Source organism: Podarcis filfolensis, assembly GCF_964270895.1.
Source record: "Podarcis filfolensis genome assembly, chromosome: 7".
Taxonomy (NCBI): Eukaryota; Metazoa; Chordata; class Lepidosauria; order Squamata; family Lacertidae; genus Podarcis; species Podarcis filfolensis.
In genome coordinates, this window is record NC_139603.1 from 45,143,600 (window position 1) to 45,166,646 (window position 23,047).

At 40.0% G+C, this 23,047-nt stretch overlaps 1 protein-coding gene across 5 annotated transcripts in view; it reads left to right on the top strand.

The window, feature by feature from the left end:
- Nucleotides 1-23,047, top strand: part of MYOM1 (myomesin 1) — a 67,510-nt gene that overhangs the window by 10,469 nt on the left and 33,994 nt on the right. For all 5 annotated transcript variants that reach the window (XR_014550111.1, XR_014550112.1, XR_014550113.1 and 2 more), the window contains exons 3-14: nt 409-534; nt 4,350-4,563; nt 5,418-5,575; nt 8,762-8,854; nt 15,594-15,682; nt 15,775-15,837; nt 16,578-16,742; nt 17,320-17,481; nt 20,729-20,870; nt 21,243-21,442; nt 22,314-22,370; nt 22,824-22,948. Coding sequence is in view for 2 of the 5 variants with exons in the window: in XM_083622469.1 (XP_083478595.1) it covers nt 409-534; nt 4,350-4,563; nt 5,418-5,575; nt 8,762-8,854; nt 15,594-15,682; nt 15,775-15,837; nt 16,578-16,742; nt 17,320-17,481; nt 20,729-20,870; nt 21,243-21,442; nt 22,314-22,370; nt 22,824-22,948 (1,594 nt within the window). In the remaining 3 variants the exon portion in view is untranslated. The remainder of the gene's footprint in view (nt 1-408; nt 535-4,349; nt 4,564-5,417; nt 5,576-8,761; nt 8,855-15,593; nt 15,683-15,774; nt 15,838-16,577; nt 16,743-17,319; nt 17,482-20,728; nt 20,871-21,242; nt 21,443-22,313; nt 22,371-22,823; nt 22,949-23,047) is intronic.

Here is a 23,047-nt window from a genome sequence, read left to right on the forward strand (position 1 = left end):
AAACCAAAAGTTCCAGTAAGCGTTTGAATCCCTTTTGCAAAATAGTAACAGTGGAAGCTCCTTAGCTGTTGCTAATAACAAGGAGTAATCTAGATTTGAGTTTTTTCCTGTTGATGGTATTAAAGACAGTGCTCAGATAGACAAAATAAAAACAAAAAAACTCATTATTGTATATAATTTTGGCAATACTGAATTGACCATTATATCTTTGTGTTTTTCCATCTATTTTTCTATGTAGTTTTTTGCCTGCTTCCCCAATGTTCACCTTGTATACTTGTAGATAAGCAGATGTCCTGATATATTTAATGTATCTTTTATGTTTAGATATGGTTTTCTAAGGCATATGCTTGTAAATCTAATTGTATATGCAGTGTCTTTATAAATCTGATGATATTACTTTTCTTTCAGAAAAATGTTGGACGATTATTCTTTCAAGTTAAGTCCCAAAGCAAAGCGGGCTAAGCAGAGTATATTGTCAGAAGAAGAGAAGGAAAACACAGCTATTGAGTATGTAGTACCTGTATTCAGAGGAAGGTATGTCTCTTTTTCATTGATTTGTGGACAGGAGCAGGGATAAAGAGCATGGTTTGTCTGTGTATCTTTGTAATGGATTTGCTGCTCATATCTGGAAGAAAAGTAGATTTATATAAGGGCCATATTGGTTATCCCTGATATATGTGATGTGGTAGGTTTGTGTTGTGGTGAAAATGAGCGTGACTCTGAACATTTCTACATAGAAGCCAAATCAAAACCAGAACATTTTCATTGCTTTCCCCCTGTGATATGATACAGTTGTTGACAACTGCTATCCATCTGTCTCGAGAGAGAATGGAATATGCCTCTGGGGGTGAAGTCAAACTGCTATGTTTGCAGCACTGAAGTGCCTTCCTTGGGGCACAAGCCTGGTGAGTGTCTATGGAGGTCCTGGGCTGCCCATACGACAGGACCCCTCTCTCGGCCTCACTGATGTGGTCCAAAGGAGTCTTAGGGACTCAGCTTTGGATTTTTGTAGGGTGTATTCCTTAGCCCTTTCTTCTCCCCAAAAAACCCCCTAGATGGGCTACCTTCCCAGGTTGATGTGCCCCATCGGCCCCTCACTTCCTTCTACAGCAGAAACTACCGTATTTTTTGCACCATAACACTCACTTTTTTCCTCCTAGAAAGTAAGGGGAAATGTCTGTGCGTGTTATGGAGCGAATGCCTGCGGGTGGCGGGGGGGATCTGCTGCAGTCGTGAGCAGAGGATCCATGGTTCCCCTTCCTTCCCTCCTCCGTGGTTACAAAGCATGGATCCACATGGATCCTCAGGATTTTTGTATTGGGCTACTCCAAACTCACTGTCAGATCACATGTCTGTGGCCACAGCATGAACCACAAAAATCATATATCCACTATTTTGTTTAGAATATTTTTTTTTCTTGTTTTCCTCCTCTAAAAACTACGTGCGTGTTATGGTCTGGTGCGTGTTATAGAGCGAAAAATACGGTACCTTCTTGACTATTGAACTCACTATTTGTGTTGTCTGCTCAATCTGCTGGAGTTTGTCTTCACGTGTGGGGGAAGTCCCTAATTTGCCAAGGGTTTCAGACCCATCAGCTACCCTCACCTGGTTTACCCAGCCAGTCAAAGCCATTCCTGGAGTGTGGCTGCTGTCGCATGATGAAAGCTTCTAGGAGACACAAGTGAGAGCTGAGTACAGGGTGGGGACCAAAGGTAGACAAACTACCCCAGAATAAGCACAATGTTCCCCCACCTGAAAGGACATTGATAAGAAGACCTGCTGGAAATATAGTCAGTAGACATATGGATGGGACCGAATGTATATCTTGTAAGAGTGGTTGGACAAATCATGTCTATGACACTAGCATAGCTTGTGCATGTTTAACGTTTTTCCAGGGTGTAGTATTTCATCTTGATGTTCTTCCTCACATCACTTTTGATTGGTGCCTTCTATGCATGACTAATTGGGGGCATCATAGGTGCCTTTAAGGTTGCTGCTAGGGGAGCATAGGATTTCAAATACATTGCACTGGCATTAGCACAGCTGAAACATTGCTTTAAGAGTGCACTCCTTTTCTCTGTTATTATTAAGTCCACAGGCAGACACATTTAAGATTGAAGAGTACAATGCACTTTACAGTGTGTGAGAGAGAGTTTTGGTGCTTATGCAGAAGAAATATATTGTGATAACAGCTGGCACAGGCATACCCTTAAATACAGATGTGGAGTAGCCAGTTGTCTTTAGACTACTAGTCCTGTAGGCATGCTTGGGATTTGTATATGGGGGTTAAGTGATGGAATAGGAATTCCTTCACCATTATCACCACTACTCTGCTCTCATTAATATTTCTTAAAGTGTTGAAAAGCTCACTTGATCCATTGTTATATGGTTACACAAATTTGACATACCATCTATGCTTTTGTGTCAGAATGGGACATGCTGTTTCACACCATTTCTGTCTATTTATTCTCTGAAGGATAAGAGTCCAGACTCATTTTCCATGTGCAAATTATAAATCATATCTGCATTCTCTTACAAGGACAGCTTGCACCTTTCCATTGACAGATGATTTGCCAGAGAGAGGTGTGTTTTTTAAAAAAATGATTACATCAGAAAGCTATCTAGAGATATAACACATTAGCTGCCCAGTATTCTGGTTGGAAGCCAACAGAGTTGGGCTTGGGGCCTGCAATATATGCATTCATAAGCAAATAACTTTTTAAAAAGTTAATTTGTAGCTCATTTCATAACTTAGTTACACAACTTGATTTATCTCTGATTTACTGGTCTGAGCCAGCAATCTCTTCCTATGTTCCTAACCCTGTTGTATAAGATGATATATCTGCACACATTAATATAATCATAAAAAGCCTTTACACAAGTCTACACTGTACTTTAATAGTTCTTTAAAAGCATGCTGTATCCAAAAGCAGAAATTGACCCCAATTCATGGGTTGGATGGATTTGATGTTTTTAGTGGTGATCAAGTTATACATTGTAAAGAGCCATGTACCATGCTAAAGAGTTTCATTTGAATGAGATTGCAGTCAAGCATAAGTATGCACGAGTACTAGTTAATGCATGAAGGAATTACGATAATAGAGCTGGGTTCCTAGACTGAGCCAGATCATACCCCTTCTTATCTGATGTTCCATCTCTCTTCTTGACCTGCTACTTGACCTGCTGGAGGGTGAGTTAGGCTCACATTTTGAATCCAGGCACTCAGCCAATTCTTTATTTACCCCACACATGTGAGATTCATATTTTCCTCCCACATCGTGAAATCCACCCACCCATTCCTTTAACAATAGTTTGAAGCAAACCATTGTTGATTTTTGTTGGAAGGGGGAACAATGCTGTGGTCCTTAATGTAAAATTCTATTTAGAGATAGGTTTGAATGGAAGGGATAAGAGAACACTGCAATCACTTATAGATTAATGTTCCGGAAACAGGAGTTAATTTGCGCCAGAGCTACTAGAGTTCAACCCTGACACACATTTCCAAGGCTAGGAATTAACTGTAGTACAGAGGGAGCCAATGTAGTGCCCTCTAGATGTTGTTGCACTACAGCTTTCATGAGTATGAACCACCATGGCCAAAAGTCAGGGGTGACCGAGGCTGCTGTCCAACAACATCTGGAGGATGCCACCTGGGCTATCCCTTTTGCTACAATATGTAAATAAGGGAGGATTAACTTGACCCTTAACATGTAGACCAGAGCTTTCCAAACTTTTCATGTTGGTAACATACTTTTAGACATTAATCATTTCGCAACACAGTAATTCAGTTTTACTAACAAACCAGAGATTAAACTAACCCCTTTTCTGCCCCAGGATGAGCTTGATGAGCATTATCAAAACACACCTACACACTGCAGCCAACACACTAATGTGTCATGACACACAGTTTGGAAAGCTCTGATGTATATTTCATAGATAAGTGAAGGAGTCTTGGCATCCCCCTTTCTAGATGTTAAGCCCCAATGACAGGCAAGCTATAATATAATTAAGTGTGAGATGTGTTTTGTTTTGTTTTTAACTTGGTTGCTTTATTGCATGTTTTAAATATAATTGCACTACTTTTAGCTGTAATTGGAAAAGTTGTGTCTAAAAAAAATAAAATACTGTGTCAGATTTTCAGAGCCATAATGAACTGAAAGCATGTACATTGAGCATTTTGATTCACCCACTTGTCTTTTCATTTTTACCTTTCTTCACTTCAGATGGTGGTTATCATAATAGAAATCCAAGGAGACCTTGTAGAGAAGGTCCATTGCCTTTAAAATGGAATAGGCTGAACTAAATAAAATATTTTGTCTTCTATTCAATGTAAAAAATATATATTGCAGACAGACCCATATCAGCGGGATTACAGACACAGAAGAAGAAAGAATAAAGGAAAGTGCTGCATATATTGCAAGAAGGAACCTTATGGCAGCTGGGGAAGGAATTACTGTAGCCAAAAAGGAAACTTCATCTTCTATGGAAGAAGAAACACATCAGAAGAAGTCAAGAAAAATAGCAATACAAGAGACAGCTGAAGAAATGGTTCTAAAGAAAACGGTACTACGGCTATGGAATAATGCTTTTGTTGTTGTTGTAAAAGAACTGTAGGAAACATAACTAAAGCCATAGTTAAGCACATTTGTGACCTTTGATTTCAGAGGGAAATATTCAAACTGCTGAATTCATTTCTTGATTGGTTACCAAAATCAATGGGACCCTATCTCTAAGCACATTCCCTAAAATAGAACCTTACACAAGCTCCTTTGTTGTTCACATCCAGCCCTTTTTTCTACCTTTCTCTCCCAGGCGTACCAAAATCTTTCCTTACCACTCTGAGATCCATCTTCATCTGCCCACCTCCCAGCTATGCACCTATTCATATAGCTTCACTCTGTCCACCATATGCTTTTCCCAGATAGCCCAGTTTCAAGGACCCTCTAACAAGAGTTGTGCCATTCCTTACATTCACATTGGACCGCCTTGATATTTGAGCCTCGGGGAAATTGCTAGGATTCTCAGTTAAACCTATAATCCCCAATGAGAAAATAAGTAAAAAATATTTACCCCATCTAATATGCTACAGTTCATACAAGTAGCCCAGGGCAGGTGACAAAGTTCAATTTCTTGACAACTTCCATAAACTTTACTTCTGAGTAAGTGCACTCAGCTAATTATCAGAAAATCTCAAACAACCCCCATGTTTTTATTTTAAAAGTTGGTCCTTTTGTAAAATTATAGCATCATGCAACAAGCATAGTTATTTCCTCTCTACTTGTTCTAGAGTAGCTTTGTAGAGTTGTCTGCAGCATACCAGATTGGGAAAGGTTGTTGTAAACAAAAATAATGTTTCCCTGTTATAAAACTATAGTGTGTCCAGGTGATAAAGTTTAAGATGATTCTTTGCCTTGCAGTTAAGTGATAAGATAGAATTCCACAGAAAGTTAAATGAAGACAAACTGTTACATGCTCCTGAATTTGTTATCAAACCTCGTTCCCACACTATCTGGGAAAAACAGAATGTCAAATTACACTGCACTGTGACTGGCTGGCCAGAGCCTCGTGTTACATGGTAAGCTTCTTTCTTTATCAGCACTGCATGTTGTTGATTATATATGTGTGTTTAAAATGGATAATATGAAAATAAAACTCAAGCGTTTTTTGCATTGAGAGAGATAAAACTGATCAGAAGGCTTGAAATGTTCTCCAGTCTGTAAGCCATCATTTTGGACAATGCCACACTGCTTTGTGCGTGCATAAAGCCATTCACACTGGTGAATTTGTATATTTCATTTTTGAATTTGAATCTTAGCTCATCCGTCATTAATTGGATAATCTGTACTTCGTTATGATTGCTGACACACCCTGAGCAGAGATGATAATAGTACCTTTGATGTGAAACTGGAGTGTGTGTGGATTGGGCAAAGGAACTGCACACACAGGAGCCCTTGTACACACTGTAATCTTCCAAGTATCGGGAGCTGCAGTGCGCATATGAAGTCCATACTCTTGTGCATAAACAATTCAATTAGTCATTCAATCTGTATTCCATCTTTCAATACTGAAAACAAATCCAAGCCTGACTTACAATATACAAACTGGGAGGTTTTGGTAAATCATGGTTGATCACTGGGTTCCTTTCCTTAGCGTTGGTAAAATCAAATCCAGTCCCCCCCCCGCCCCTCCCTCCATTGTTGCACAATCTGCAGAATGGAAGACATAGTTTTCTCAGTGAGGCTGTATGTTTCCCCAGCAATTTGACATGAACCCCAAAAACTTTTGACCTGAACCCCCAAAAGGGGGGTAGATCACTGCCAGTTTTTAATTCTGTAAGTAGGTCGCAGTCTCTTGGGAGTTGGCCACCCCTGGTATATATCAATATGTATGGTTTAGAAATCCATGTAATAATGTACTTTATTGGGATTCCATTAGGTGTTTAGGCGGCAGTTCCATCCAAACTTACTTGCAAGTAAGCCCCACTGAATGCAATGAAACTTGCTTTGGAGTAAATGTGCATAGAATCACACTGTGTGCATTTAGCTCCCAATGGAAAGAATGAGGGAGGGTCTGAACAGGTGTTTTGCTTTGGGATACCAAATGCAGTGAACCTGATCTGACAGCTCTTGTTCATCATTGATTAAACAAATGTCATGCATGTACTTGAAGTGTACTGCATTAATACAAGCATAGAGAAATTACAAGAGCTGTGGGCGAACAGGCTATAGCGGCCTCTTCTGAGGAATTCCTTATATTGCATTGGGATGCGTTTCATTTAATCATGCTGCTTTATGGGTTTCAATGAAAAAAGATATGGAAACTCCAGGATATTTGAGACTCTCGGCAGTTAGTGCAAACTATTAGTACACAGTAAGAGTAGGAGTGTTGCAACCCCAGATTAGCAAATGATTTACCTCTCCTGGAATTTTCCTCATCAGAGATTAAATGGTCCATCTTAAATGTGCAGCTTTTTATTTATATCTGGACATAAATATATTTATTGTCTGAGCCAAGCACACTGCTTGGTTTTCGTCACATCTCTGCAGGTTGCCTTAACAAGGACATGGAATAACTGCAGCATCTCATACAGAGCAGCTGAAAAAGTGGGAAAGGTTGTTCCAGTTTTGCTGCAGTGAAATTGCTCCTTGCTTTCCCCTAGAATCATAGGATTGTAGAGATGGAAGGGACCCTGAGGGTCATCTAGTCCAACTCCCTGCATTCAGGAGGCACACGTTTCCTCTGTTTTAAGATGTTCTATACACATGTACTAAGTCTAAGTGCAGTATAAATGCCAAACAACAAATAATTTGTGAAGGTATCTTTCCCGACTTTGTCTTAAAGTTCAGCACCATTTATATTTAACATGTGCACCTGTGTGCACTAGTCTAAATTGTCCATCACAGAAGGTGCTGACAGGCAGCCTTTTATGTGAAGATTGATAGAAGAGACAGATTTAATTGTAACTTTGTTTTGGAAGAGCTAAGTATAACACTGCTGGCTGTTCAACAAGGTGTCACTTTATTGTTTGTTGAAATGGACTGGGTCTCCTGGTTTTTGTTTTTGAATCAAGTGGGGGAAATGACAGTATTAAAAATAGCTTAGGTGATGAAATATGCAGATGGTTCATTCACTTATGCCGCAAATCAAATGAAATAGCTTGGATCAATACGTGTGTGTGTGTATACACATACATATATATATGAAAACTGATATTTCATATTTAACAATCATTTTTCTTTATATATGTATTTATGGCCCACCTTTCCATCAAATTATCTACCAGCCAGCCTACATCCAAATAAAAATAAACTGTGCTAAAACCAACATAATTACAGCACAGACAAACCATTAAAGCTAAATGGGTAAGGGGAATCCAGGAACATCACCTATCTGCTTCCTTAGAAGTGCTATAAACAAAGAAAGCTTGCTGCCTAAGGACAATAGGTACATGTACTTTGAATAAGAAATCAACCTTGGCTCTGTATTGTGTAATCACCCACTAGACCTAAAATGTTGGCGAAACACAGAGAAGAACCTTTTTATCTGAGTGAATGGGCAAAATTGTATGGAAGAATGTTGTTTTAAGTTATGCTGGACAGATGCTATTTAGAGCTTCAAAGCTCAGTAGCAAAACTTTGGGTCCAGAAATCTACTGGAAACCAGCAAAATTGACAAAAAATCATCACAATGTTTTTATGTGGAAAGTTCAGGTTAAAACCCTTGCTGCCATATCCTGGACCATCCACGGTGGCCAAATAGAATTCAAAGGCAGGTCCACAAAGAGTAGCAGTCAAACTTTAACAGAAGCAGTTCATGTGTGACAGTGGCCACATCCTCAGTTTATTCAGTTTTATGTGTTGAGTAATGGCTGTGTTGTAACACACTGAAATCAGGAGATATTAAAATGGATGTATCCATGATTAATGTCAAGATAATATAATCAAGCAAAGTTTTGCTGCACTCATTTTTCCTGCTCTGGCTAGAACCCAAATCATGTGTACAGTATAATGGATGCTGTGTGTACAGTTCCCCTGCCCAATTCCTATGTGTACAAGAATTCTCAGTTAGATCCTACAAATACTGCCAATCAGGTGCCAGAATGCAAAGCAGGTCATTAAATTTAGTGCCTCCCACTCTGCCAGCTGATGGGTGATACTCTGATAATCTAACTGGGTTCTGTATTGGGATACATGCTATTTTGCAAATCTATACATTGTTTTATTCATAGTTCATGCACCATTTTAATACTGTTTTTTCTTAGGTACAAAAACCATGTTCCCATCAATGTCCACACTAATCCTGGCAAATATGCAATCGAAAGTCGGTATGGGATGCACTCTCTGGAAATAAACAAGTAAGGGAATAGCAGTACAGTTTATTATTGTTCCTGCTGATTCAGAACTGGGTACTAATTGCCAGCATATATGTAATGTGTGTGTGTTGCTTATGAAGGTGCTGTTATAAAGCTACCAATATCAAAAAAGATGTATATGCTGAAACAGAAACTATTCTGGGGGGTTTTCAGCTGGATTGAGTCTCTTATTAACAAATCTAGACTAGATTTGATGGCCTTTACACTACTTGATTGATCCATTTTTTTCTACTACTGTATAATCAAAATTAATTCTCTGATCTAGTGTTGTTACCCCTATTGTATTTGAGCATGTAATTTCTTGTAGTTCAAATAGAACCACTAATTGCTGGACAATTTGCCCTCTAGTATCTGGCTATGGAAAGGGAACTGCAGTGTTATTTCTTCTGTGAGCTTGGACTGCTGTTTTGGCTGCAATTTATCCTGTTTTAAGTAATCTACCGGTAATCCTCGCTTCATGGGGGCTTTTAGATTTTGATTAAGAGTTTCTGAGCTTTCAAAATCAGTCTTTCTCACACTAAGGTCATCCTTCTTTTACGACTCCATATTGATTTAAAGCAAGATCCTGTGATTTCTTAGCCTTTAATTGGGGAAGTTACAAAAGAGAAATCCCTTCACAGAGCGTGATTAATGAGCAACAGATCCTGTTGGTGTTGAGGCCTTCACAAATTCTGATTTCCCATGACTGCAGGGGTCACAAGGAAACCTGCCGGTCCCGTTCAAGCTACATATTCTGGGATGCTGTTGCCTCAAGAACAAAACGTGTATATGTTTATGGGATGTAATCCCAGAAAATGTGGGAGGAAGATCTGGAGTCAATGCTATCTTGACCTACTGGGACAATAACAAAACTATCAAAATCTTCTTGATCTGAGTCGATGGAAAGACGTGGTGTGACTATCATATATGACATGATTCTTTTTTTTTTTTAATCCTGAAAAGGGATGGTGTTGTAATGACAAATTAGTAAAGCTTTATTCTTTGAAGTTAATACTGTAGCTGGAACAGTTTATGTTTTGAATTTATGGCATACAGCCTTGGATCCTGCGTGTGTGTGAAATCTAGGTCTGACCAAATTCAATTACTCCCAGTAAGTATGCATAGAGTTGCAACCTGAGTTTGTGAAATTGATCATAGATACAGTAAAAGTTAAATCATGATACACATGCACCACCCTTTTCTCCCTTGAGATTAACAAACAAGTTGATTTGTCAACATTTGAATGGAAAATAGTAAATTTATCTAAATAGGGTTTGTTATTTATCTTCCAATCGATATTTTTCTTTAGAGTATGACGTGATTGTTTTTGTGTGGTAGATGGAACATAGCTACAGATAGCAATTTTCAATTGGAAATATATGCTAGCTAATACTTCTGAGTAATTAATTGTCACACTTTTGCATATTTCCAATGAAATCCAGTTTCAAATATGGGAAACAGCCTTTTCTTTCAGTGTTAAAACTACTGCTAAAATAAGTAGTGTAAGCTACCTTTTAAAATTATATTATGTGAAATGCTGTTTTTCCTCTATTTTCTTGAGATATTGTTATCTTGCCTCCCTCCTCTTCTTCCAAATGGAAATGTATTTTTATTTATATAGGAAAAGTCTACAATTAACTCAGTAATCTTAAAATTGCTACAAAGGGTTATTGATGCATTTCATAATATTTACAGTGATGAAGAAAGACTATGTGATCCATGAAATTTTAAGTTTACCAATACAAAGGAAAGTCATATTGATTCAAAAAGTAAATAATAAACAGTAACTTGGTTCACATGTAGTACTAATCCATAAGTTCGCACTGCAAGACTGAGTCTAGGAAGAGCCTCAGCCTTGCATGCTTCCTTTTCCTTCCACACCTTTATGTAGTCCAAATAATTAGTTCCTGGTTTTTAGAGAACCATAGCTCATCATTGCGTATGAACTGGCAAATTATGTTTTATGCTTGCCTGGCAAATCAGAATTGCAAACCAGGGGTGATTGAAAGCCAAGGAGTTCATCCAGACTTCTGTTTGTCCCACTACTTCCCCCCAGAAATGCCAATCTTTCCTGCTGAATCAGAGCAAACGTCAATCGCATCTTCCATGGACTGACATTTGCTCCGATTCGGTGCTAATGCATGGGTTTCCCTGGAAAATGGCAGGGCAAACAGAAAACTGCTTGGAGCCTTGCTTTTTAGGCCAAGTGGAAGTGTGGATGAGCCCAGGGTTTGCAATTCTGGTTTGCAATTTGGTTTCATGGTACAGGCTCAACGTAATGGCGAATTATGGTTTGTCAAAAAAAGAATATAAACACAAGAAGTAATTTAAAACAACTTGGTGAAGAAGTGCAGAAGCCTAAGGCTCTTTCCAGGCTTATTCTAATAGTGCAAAATTATGATTTGGTGTTACATTTGAACCAAGCAACAAGTACCTTCAATGAGACTGGGAGAGTGAAACACAGAATAGCGTGACAATATTTTTTTGGGTTTCTTCAGCATAGTGTTATTCATACAGTTATCCCACTTGTACCATATTGTCTGCTGCAGATTTCTGTGTGAACATTATTTATATTTCATAAAACATGTACACCGCTTGACAGTAAAAAATATCAAAGTGGTTTACAAAAGATAAAACAATAAAAATTTTAAAAAATCACAACCATACTTTAAAATGTACGAAAGTTAAAATAATAAAACAGGTTAACATTACCTAAACTTTTGAAGCATCTGGGTAGGCTTAGCTCCTCCTCATTAGATAGATCCACACCATTCATTTGTAGCACATTCAATGCTACAACATGATTTCCCCCAAAGATTTCTGGGAACTGTAGCTTCACCCTCGAAGAACTACAATACCCAGCACCCTTAACAAACTATAGTTTCCAGGATCGTGTGCTTTGAATGTATATTAAATGTATGGTGTGGATTTGCCCTTATTTGGTCATCTGCATGTTATGATCCTAAAACTGTTCACCTAGATGCAGACTACTTCAGGTTTTGAACATGCTATGTAGTTTTTACAGAAGGCGGCATGGTTTAGGCATAAAAATACTGGCACACCATCATTCTTCATTTTTGAGATGCTGCTTCATATTGTGTGCTAAACCTAAATTAGGAGGGAGAGATTTCCAAGCCAACAGACTGATATGTGGCATAACATTTTGCAAGCCGGACAAACACTGACAGGTTACCTGATCATTCCATTCAAGTTATCAGGGAATTTGTTGACATCCTTGTAAGATAAAAGTTGGTGAAGGCTAGGAAGAAGAGACAAAGAAATATTGGAATGCTAGTCCATAGAGAGGACTGCAACCTATGTGCAGGTTGCACATTTATTTCTTGGAATATTGTATACAGTTTTGGTCACCTCATCTCAAAAAGGACATTGTAGAGTTGAAAAGGGTTCAGAAAAAGGCAACAAAAGTGATGAAGGATATGGAGTGATTCCCCTATGAGGAAATGTTGCAGCATTTGGGACGTTTTTAGTTTAGAGGAAATGCGAGCAAGAGGTGACATGATAGGTATTCATAAAATTATCCATAGATAGAGAAAGGGTTTTCTCCCTTTCTCCTAGCACTAACATCCATGCACACCTGATGAAGGCAACTGTTAGAAGATTAAAAACAGATAAAAGAATCTATAACTTAATTTGATGATGGGAACTTGGACTTGTATCCAACAAGGACTTCCACTTGTGCAACAGAACTTTTTTCTCCTTTCCCCCTGTATCCTCCCCAAATCTGCTATGAGGTTTGAGGGGAAATTCAAAACAGATTTGGGGAGCACACATGGTGAGGAAACAGAGGCTTTCTGTTGTGGAACTACCTATGTGAATTTGACAGCTTTATTGGATATAGCCCTAACGATTAGACTTGCCTCACACAACTGAATGAGGTTTTTTTGATGAGCCAGATTTTATTAGTAAGAATAAATGAATGTAAGCTACTCCTATTTTATTTCATTTGGTTGACGTAAAGTGTGATTTGGATTTTTAATGACTTATTTCTTCCTGTTTTAAATAAATTGTGTGGTAAAATAGTTGACTTCTGAGTCATCCCCCTTTTCTTCACAGAACTGAGGAGGTGAAAGCAGCTGGGTTACATTATCCCACAATGCCTGCCAAATAATCAAATTTTCCTTAAAAAAAAGTAAAGTTTGTGGCAGTTATGAGCAAAGGGAATCCTTGTGCCAGTGCTGTCCTCCCAACTGAAGGGTCAGTGTTGTGCCTGATCATATGCCCAAATAATGATTTCTTGCATAAATTGTTGGAGACACCTTAAGATCAAATTGCTACAGTTTGGAGCTAAAGGAATTGTCCAGAATATTTTAACCATCTATTCTTAGTGTAAGCAATCTGGAATTTGGACACGGAATCTAACATAACGTCTCTCTCTTGCACATCCTTCTCTATTTCTTTCTCCTTCTCTAGAGTAAACCTGTACTGGCATATCAAAATGTTAGTACAGCACAATGTTGGTACATCCTGAATCTGTACCAGATTCTGATTGACCCATGGTAATTCATGAATTCCTGAGTTCCCAAGGAGAAATGATCTCCCTTGTTGGTATTGTTTTACAGCCTGAACCACATTTACAGGTTATGAGCTTTGCTGGATAAATGTTTCAGCATTTAACATTCAAATTCCCCTTCTTTTGAAGAAGATTAAAATATCCAACGATTTCTGTAGCATAATTATTAGCAATTATTTGAAATTGCTGGTTCTTTCTTATCTTATCTCTTAGGATGGTGGATCCTAATCCTACTCTGAATGTGGCATTAGAAAGTAATAATTAGCCTGACTAACTAGAACTTAGTACTTTAAGGACTTTAATAGACACTAACAGTGAGGCTAAATATGCCTTTCAGACCAAGATTGTCCTTCTGCCAGACATGGCTTTATTTCCATGGTGAGGGTCACTTTAGTACTTTTATCATTGAAGCCGCAGAGCTTCTCCCAATACATATTTTATCCCTGGCAAGTTTATTCTGTCACCTTGGTCCTGTGCACATGACTTAATGTTGAAATTAATTATCCACATAACTTTTTTTAAACCCTGAAGAGTCTACATCCCAGAAAAAAGTTATGGCTCTGTTGTAAGAGTTCATCAAGTATGTGCCCATTTATGGTGCTTATTTTAAAGCTAAGCTTGTGGATACAGAAAGAAATTCACCAGTACAGCCCCTTCACCATTATTATTTGAGCATCTCTGCAGCTCTCACTTGGCTCCGAAGTACCACCTGCAGCATCCCACCTGTGGCCAGGAGCCTTGCTTCCCTCTTTTGCTCTGCAGGCTCCCACACCTTCAAAATAACAAGAAACTACTCATGAGTGTCAGGAGCCCCTTTCAAAATGGTGTGCAATTTGACACAGGGGCCGCATCTGGGTGATGCGAATTGGTTGATAACACCCTCCTTCCATTCACATGTGGAAGTATTCTCCCTGCGCACATAGATGACAAGTTGGGATCCAAGCTGCTGCTGCTGTGATTTTTACCTTTGCTCTTTTCCATGCCCTCCTCTTGGGAGAAAAACACTAGTCTGACTTAAAGATCCACTCTCATCTCCAAACTTCACTTCACATTAAGTGTGTCTGCTGTAAGGAATAGTAGCAGCGCACCTTCCATGAATTTCTTACTTTCTCATCTAATGTCCCTGGAGAATCTGATAAGATGCAGGCCTCCCCCCAAATAAAGCTCATGAGATTTCAGTTCCTAATACAATTAAAACATTGTTCAGGGTTAAGAGTGGGGTTTGAGTGACTAGGGCATAAGACCCCATGGAAATGTTTTTTCCTGGTGCGATGCAGCGCACACTGTCCTATTTCTTCATTGGCAAAAGACAACTCTGCCCCATAAACTGGACCAAATTGTTCCATGAAGAAAAAACAGGTCCACAAGAAACTGCTTTAGTGGAGAAATTTGTTCCTGAGAGCAAGTATTAAGAACCCGAGGTAAGGCTGAAATAACTAAAATACAAAACCCTTTAACAGCTGCTTTTCTCATTTCTCTTTCTGTTGAAACCCTTCAATAACGTTCCGGCACTCTCCCCTTTTACCAGCTCTCTTAACTACCATACTTTGCTGTATTCCTGTTACATTCCTGCTACCCTCCCACAGTTCTGAAACATTTTGGCTGATGCCTGACCCTGTACTAAATAGAAATTTTATATATTTGGGATGCACAAAAGTTGAATTCAGTCAATAAAGTGAAATTCTCTTCTAGTGGTAGGGATAGAATTGATACTTGCAAAGCCAGCATGGGTGAATGAGAAGAGTGCTTGCTTGCATGCATCTAGGGGTAAGAATGTGGTTGAAATGGTAGAAGGGGGAAAATGGGAGATATAAAGTGAATGTGAACATCCATATTGTTTGCTGGTGAGCATTAAGCAGGTAACTAGAAAAGGCACATAAGCTAATTCAGGATTATGTAACATTTCTATCCAGTTATATATTTCTGTTCCACATCTGCTTTTTAAAAACTCTCATAAAGCCTACTCATTATTTATCATTCAGAATTGAATTACTTTGAAGTCATGAGAACTAGTAGTAACCTTTTTCTGCTACATTAACATTCTAGTTCAAGGATCATTCCTTTTAGATAGAGGACACCTTTCTCAACACTGAGCAACATTTTGACTAGCAATGCTGGAGGATATTGCTCATTTAAAAAAAACCAATAAATATAAAAATGTAACTCTTCTGTTGACAGCGACATTATTGCTAATCCTTCCATTCTTTTCAGATGTGATTTTGAAGACACTGCACAGTATCGTGCTTCTGCCATGAATGTAAAAGGAGAGCTTTCAGCCTATGCTTCCTTGGTGGTGAAGAGTAGGTTTGCCAAAAATGAATTATTTGGATTTGCATTGCATCTTTTTACAATTCTCTCTAGTAGCTAGAATTTTTGCGCTTCTCTTTCCTAGGATACAAGGGAGAGTTTGATGAGAGTTGTTTCCATGCAGGAACTGTCACCCTACCCTTGAGCTGTAAGTTGTTAACTAATCATTGCTATGTACTGTAAGAAATAGAGGTTTTTTAAGTATTTGAATTCTTTTGTGGCTTTACCACATGTCTGAGAGTTGATGGCATTCTTCAGCTTGTCAAGGAAGGGAAGGACACCCAGCTCTTCCAAGACAGGCAGAGTCTCGCTGCTGTCAATTGTTGTGTTATTGATAGTATGTTGCCCATTGCTTCATCTGATTGCTGCAGTCTGTGACGATCTCTCCAGACAAGGTTTTCAGCAGCGCAGTTTTCCTGACTGTTGGTCCAAAGGCTGTCTTCATGCCTTTGTACATGTTGCGAGTTTTGAGTTGAATGCTCTGACACAGCTTCAGCCAGTAGTCATTGGCACATTGTCTGGCAATCCGGTGGGCATCGTTCCTTGTCTTTCTCAGTGCAGCAGGGCGCATGCTTGTAGTTCACAAGAGCCTTACGCATTACAGAAGCAACAGGTTTCATGTCCTTAATGCTGGCCTCAAACCATTTGGAGATCTGCTGCTCTCTTTTGCCGAAAGAGGACATAGTTGTGTTGTAGGTTGCCTCTTTGATGTAGTTCTACCTTGTTTTGATGCTGTCTTTGGGCAGTTCAGTAGTGCTTGTTCAATGGAATCAAAGAAGTATTCACAAAGTTCAGGTATGGTTGTTCTGGCAGTGTTGATTAGAGGCTGCACTTTATGCTTTGTGCTATAATCCTGGAGAATAAGCACATTTCTTCTTCTTCTCACAGTTGGTGTTACTCCACATGGCTATGCCTCCAAGTTTGAGATCCACTTTATAGATACATTTGAGGTTTCCTTTGGAAGAGAAGGTGAAACAATGAGTCTGGGCTGCTCAGTTATCATTCACCCCGATATTAAACGGTTCCAGCCGGAAATCCAGTGGTATAGGAATGGTAAGTATGCATGGCAAGATGAAACTTGTTTGTTATTTCACTTAGGCTATGCTTGCACAGGAGGTTTCTGAGGCCCTGCTTTGTAGGGAAAGGATGGGAAGCATCCCATGAAAGGAACTAAAAAAGAAAGATAGTGGAATCCTACACTTGGAGTACTCATTACATCACAGATGGTGCCGCCGACTCTGACTCCACAACACTACCATCAGTTTGGGGACACAGGTGGCACTGTGGTTTAAACCACTGAGCCTCTTGGGGTTGCCGATCAGAAAGTCGGCAGTTCGAATCTGCATGACAGAGTGAGCTCCCGTTACTCTGTCCCAGCCTCTGCCAACTTAGCAGTTCAAAAGCACACCTGTGCAAGTAGATAAATAGGTACCACTGTGGTAGGAAGGTAAATGGCATTTCCGTGCGCTCTGGCTTCCATCACAGTGTTCCATTGTGCCAGAAGCAATTTAGTCATGCTGTCCACATGACCCAGAAAGCTGTCTGTGGGGAACGCCAGCTCCCTCGGCCTGAAGTGAGATGAGCGTTACAACCCAATAGATTCTGTTGTTGCATCTTTTTCAACTTGTAGGAGTCCTAATTTCTCCGTCCAAATGGGTCCAGACGCATTGGAGTGGAGAAAGAGCTACGTTGACCCTGACTCATGCCAACAAAGAGGATGAAGGCCTTTACACCCTCCGTGTGGTGATGGGGGACTATTATGATCAGTACAGTGCTTATGTTTTTGTTCGAGGTAAGTTTTAATGATGCCAAATTGTGTTCGTGGTGCTGGTGATAGAGAGCATTTAATGACATGCATACACAGAATACCTTCATGTAATTAAGAATCCTCGGCATAAATCAGAATAATGTGGAAAGGAGTCCATGTAAAAAGTTAAATAAAACAGACGGTGTTAGAAGCTCCTCAGTGCTGTCTCAGAAGACTTATATTGCTCACCACATGAGCTTGCTCTCTCATTAGCTCTTGGAACAGAACTTTGTTTTATTTTTGTGGGGCGAAAACATCTCGGGTTTTAAAATAAAAAGGTATTTGAGCAGTGGAATGCAGGGAAGTTGCAGCACAGAGGTCAAAAGCTGCTATTTGGTACATGAGTTCACTTTCCTTTGTTTATAAATAAAGGTGCAAAGGACAAGCATTCTAGAAATTCAATTCAGCTCTTGACTCAGCTGGCAGAATTTAAAGCAAAATCTAACTTCCTATTCAGTTTGCCTTGCCAAAAAGGGGGAAAAATAGAAATTGTAATTGGGCGGGTAAAGGGAACAGATATTTGCCAGGAAAAAGAAAAGGGGGCTATGGAATTGTTCTTTTATGATCCTTGCAGTGTCTGCTTGATCCCTGAACTGCAGCAGTAGTTTTAGATGAGAGCACAGGGGGGCTAGTGTGAGAGTTTAGTGGAAGACACTTTAGCGTTACAGTTCTAGGGCCAAACTGCATGAGCCACAGGAGATCCATGATTGGAACTCCCATTGCTTTCAGTTAAAACTGCTCGGGGGAGCCCTCCAATTTTGAGCAGAGAAAGAGTACTGAAACAGAGAGGAGTGGGGGATGTTAAACCTTCCTCTGTTTCATTTTTATTGATTTATTGTTTTCCTCCCAAATGTTTTGTTTGCTTGGTGGATGAAAACATACAGGTACCTTTGAGGCTGCGGCTACTTTTTACTAAAAATAGAAATATCAATAAAAATCTTCTAGATTGGCCCAGAGTCTTGGGCTTCATCATGGAAAATCTCATGTGCATTTAAGGGGTACAGCCCTCCCGCCACTGTATCCCTGTAATGAGGGATGGCTGTACTGGCTTAAAATGGTAAAACAGTGAACAGCTTAGGGCAAAGTAGTAAGAGGGGAAAGGATAGCACATCTTCCACCCACAGATTTCCCCTTGCACCACTGCATTATTGTCACGCTGAGACAAACATATGGCTGTGTTGTTTGACACGCAGTACCCATGATGGGATCGAGTACACCAGAGTCTATGTGGAATTATTTATTACACAGGCAAACTGCAGAATTTGTTTTAAATCAACATTTTAAATTGTGGCCGTATTCCTATGCACACGGACTTGGGATCAAGGCCTGTTTAAAGGATTTAAGAAGTGGGGCTTACTTCTGAGTGAACATTCACTGCGTACTACCTTTTAATTTATTTTACTTCATTTGATTTGGTTTGTGTTAAACTTTTGCACAATGAATACAGTTTCTCCTGCAGGGAGTGTCCCTTTAACGAGTGCTTGAATGAATGCCTCATGAACAAGTGTTTGTGTGATCACATTTCACTGGTTCATGCAGTGACTCTATATCAGTCTCAGCTGCTGAAGGCAGCTGAAGAGAGCAATGTGGACCCTGGAGGCTCTTCACATTCTTGGCTCTATGGCCAAGCCCAGAATGGCGCCAGTTTGCCCTGTTCAGCAGAACCTAGGGAAATGTGGCTAATGGCCCTCTTACAGAAGATGAGCAAACTGTACTTGGTCAGAAATTATATGAAATCTCCAGGGGCTGTAGTCATTGGGGAGTTCACAAAAAAAAAGTCGAGCTGCTGAATCAGCTAAAATATTTATGCTGGCAAGCAGCTATTCATTTCATGTAAGGACTCTGCTAGATATTTAAAGTGTTTTCCTTTCACATTAATAAGCAATGTGATCCTAGAGCACCCTGGACTTCCAGTGGGCACTTTTGAGTTTCCCCATCAATCAAAATTGATTTGGAGTCCAGTGCTATGTACATCTTCTTAGAATTAAGCCCTATAGGCTTCCAGTGGGACTTGCTCCCAGGTAAGTGTAGGATGTAGGGTTGTTTACAAATCCATTTTTACTGGAAATAGAGGAATGTCAAGAGTAGTTGCGGGGGCAGGTGTATTGAAATAACTGAATTCTCTTTATACATAATTCTTGAAAAGGGAATTCTTCCCTTTTACAAGTTTGTAAAAGACAGGGACACGGGTGGCACTGTGCATTAAACCACAGAGCCTAGGACTTGCCGATCAGAAGGTCGGCGGTTCAAATCCCCGCGACGGGGTGAGCTCCCGTTGCTCAGTCCCTGCTCCTGCCAACCTAGCAGTTCAAAAGCACGTCAAAGTGCAAGTAGATAAATAGGTACCACTTCGGTGGGAAGGTAAACGGTGTTTCCGTGCCCTGCTCTGGTTCGCCAGAAGCGGCTTAGTCATGCTGGCCACATGACCCGGAAGCTGTACGCCGGCTCCCTCGGCCTATAGAGTGAGATGAGCGCCGCAACCCCAAAGTTGGCCACGACTGGACCTAACGGTCAGGGGTCCCTTTACCTTTAAAAGGACACACAGCAGAGGTGGTTTTAAGGTACTGCAGCTGGTTTAGCTGTGCTGCAGGGGGCTCCACAACAAGCCTGTAGAATGGAGGGAGAGAGGTGGGAAGGCACTGGATTTTAGCATCACATAGGGTGCCGCAGAAATTTAAGAGCCCAAAGTCCTCCACTGTGTATTATGCTGCAAATGAGAATGAAGTTCTAAAAACAATTTAAAATAATTAAAAGGAACATGTGAAAGCCAGTGAGGTATAGCAGTTAGAGTACCAGGCTAGAACCATGGAACCAGGTCCAAATGTCAAGTCAGTCACTGGGTCATTATGGGAGAAATTCACTATGTCAAACACTATGTCAAACATTTCATAAGCACAAGCATTTCAGCTTGCAAGATGGAATTATACCCCCTTTCCTTGCATGTTGTTCTGGGGGTTCTCTCACCTGCCCAGTTAATTTTGGGGCTATGAGGAGAGGAAAGGGGGAAAATCCCCATTGTGCAAGTTGAGGATGTTGCACAGGGATTTCACTGACAAGACTTGTTAGGTGAATCCCCATCGCCTAAATCAGCCTAACCTCCATCACAGACCTAAAGTGAAGATTTGGAACTGTGCTCCAAAACTTCCACTTCTGATGCAAGCAGAGACACATTGTACCTTTGAACAATAGCTTTCAATTGTTATTTTTAAAATGCATGCCTTCGTCTATATAGATGCTGATGCCGACATACCAGGAGCCCCTGGTTCTCCTCTGGATGTGAAGTGTTTGGATGCTAACAAGGATTATGTCATCATCTCCTGGAAACAACCCGCAGTTGATGGAGGAAGTCCCATCTTGGGATACTTCATTGATAAGTCAGTATTTGTGCCAGAATGAAATTACTTCTGATCTCTGGGACCATAAAGATCTCTTGCTTTTGGAAAATACCAGTGCTCCTTCTGCATTATTAATTTGCTATTTTATGTCTCCTTTTTCTGATGGAGGCAAGTTAATATGGTCAAGAATGTGGGTTAGCAAATGTTGCTGAGACATGTTAGTAAACAGTGCAAATGAATTACTCCATATCTAACGATAGCCCCTTTCCATATCTTTTCCCTCCATCTATTTGCTGTATGGAATATATATATATTCAAGCCAGCATTACACGAGCAAGTATTTGGGGAGATTCTGGAATAGCTTTGTAATTTCTCTTTGACATTAAAAACAGTTTTGTTTTTGCTTTTCAGATGTGAAGTTGGCACTACCCACTGGTCCCAGTGCAATGAGACACCAGTGAAATTTGCTCGCTTCCCAGTCACAGGTTTAATAGAAGGGCGCTCCTACATATTCCGAGTCCGAGCTGTGAATAATGCTGGCGTGAGCATTCCATCCCGGATTTCAGAGCCTGTAGCAGCCCTGGATCCTGCCGATAGGGCCAGACTTAGAAGTAAGAGTCTTCCTAATACTCATCCCATCGAGAGGTTGAAAATTTTGAATTTGTGGAGGTTGTGACCAAAGAGTCCTTCCACAAGAGGGAGCAAGAGTAAAGCAAACTCTGCATCATGCAAATTAGGATTTGCCAAGACCAAACTCTTCCATATTTCTCCCAATATTTCTTTTGCACCCCCATTTATCTATCTGATATACTCGGCATCAGGACCAGCCCTAGAACACGCTCTCCAGAAACAAGCTGTGGTAGATAATTTTACCACATTTTGAATGGCAGCCCTATGTTCTAACATTCATAATGTTTTTATCCAGTCCTTTAAATGTTCTTGCTTCAGAGAGACTTGCCTTCATTATCTGAATAATTCTTTATGCTGCCAAGGGTTCATCCCACACCAGAGCTCTAATCTAAAATGCACCCACTTCAACATTTTTGGCTGGCCATGGCTGGGATGGTGTTCAAGTATTCTCTTTCAGTTCTCATGTGTTTCAAGATACCATGGAATACCTTCTATATATAGTTGCGTGGCTTTTAAAGCTCTCTTTTCAATCATGTTGCGGTAGAGAGAATCGATTCTTCATTCTATAGGAATATATTTAAGCCTGGTTCAAACGTATATTGAATTAGTTTGTTTCCAGATCTACAGCTACAAAGCTTCGACTTAGTTCAGTAACCATTGTAGCCAGAATGTTGATGCACTGTGTTTGAGGCAGGCTCTCTGCCAGCAACTAGAAATGATTAATACATTCTCTTACTTAATGAAATGGTGCTGTCATAGTTAGGAACCCTTGTTTAAAAAGCAATTGCGTTAGTAAGATGCAGTGCTTTCCCACATATACCCACGTCTGCCTAAGCTCTGACTTTGTTTCAGGTCACCCCTCTGCCCCCTGGACTGGACAGATTATTGTCACTGAGGAGGAACCTACAGGTGAGCAAAAGTTCCTCTGAAAGGAGGATGATCTGAATTCTATTTAGCTTTTAGTGCATGTCTGGATTGCAGATTTTAAACTGGTTGCAATCTTTTTTTTTTTTTTTTGCCACGACTTCCCTCAAGAAAACTTTCCTACAAACTAGTTTTGTGAGGCAGCTGATAATTCCCCTGAAATTTAAAATAATGAGGAATATTGAATTTTGCAACAAATTGGGCCCACCTATATGAACAAAGCACATCTGTGGAAATTGTGTTGGGTTGAAAATTTCTTTTAAATCTATATTCTTGAGAGAAATAAAGTTTCTAAATCTCTGGCCTCAAATTGCTTGATCTCACAGAAACGAGCTGCATCAATAGTTTTGCAGACTGCCTGCTCTGCTCCTCTGTGGTAGTTTCAATTTATGGCATTAAATATATAAAGGCCTTTCTTTCATCACTCCTTTTATACAGAGGGCATTGTTCCTGGACCACCTTTAGACCTTCATGTTACAGAAGCCACAAAGAACTATATTGTGCTCGGTTGGAAACCTCCGTTTGAGCGGGGCCATGAGGGTGTCATGTACTTCGTTGAAAAGGTAAAACTACAGTGCCAGAGCATAGTTTTCTCATTCATTTCCCCACAAGCCACATTTTATCCTCAGACGAAGAACAGCAGGCTGGTACCTTTTTCTTTT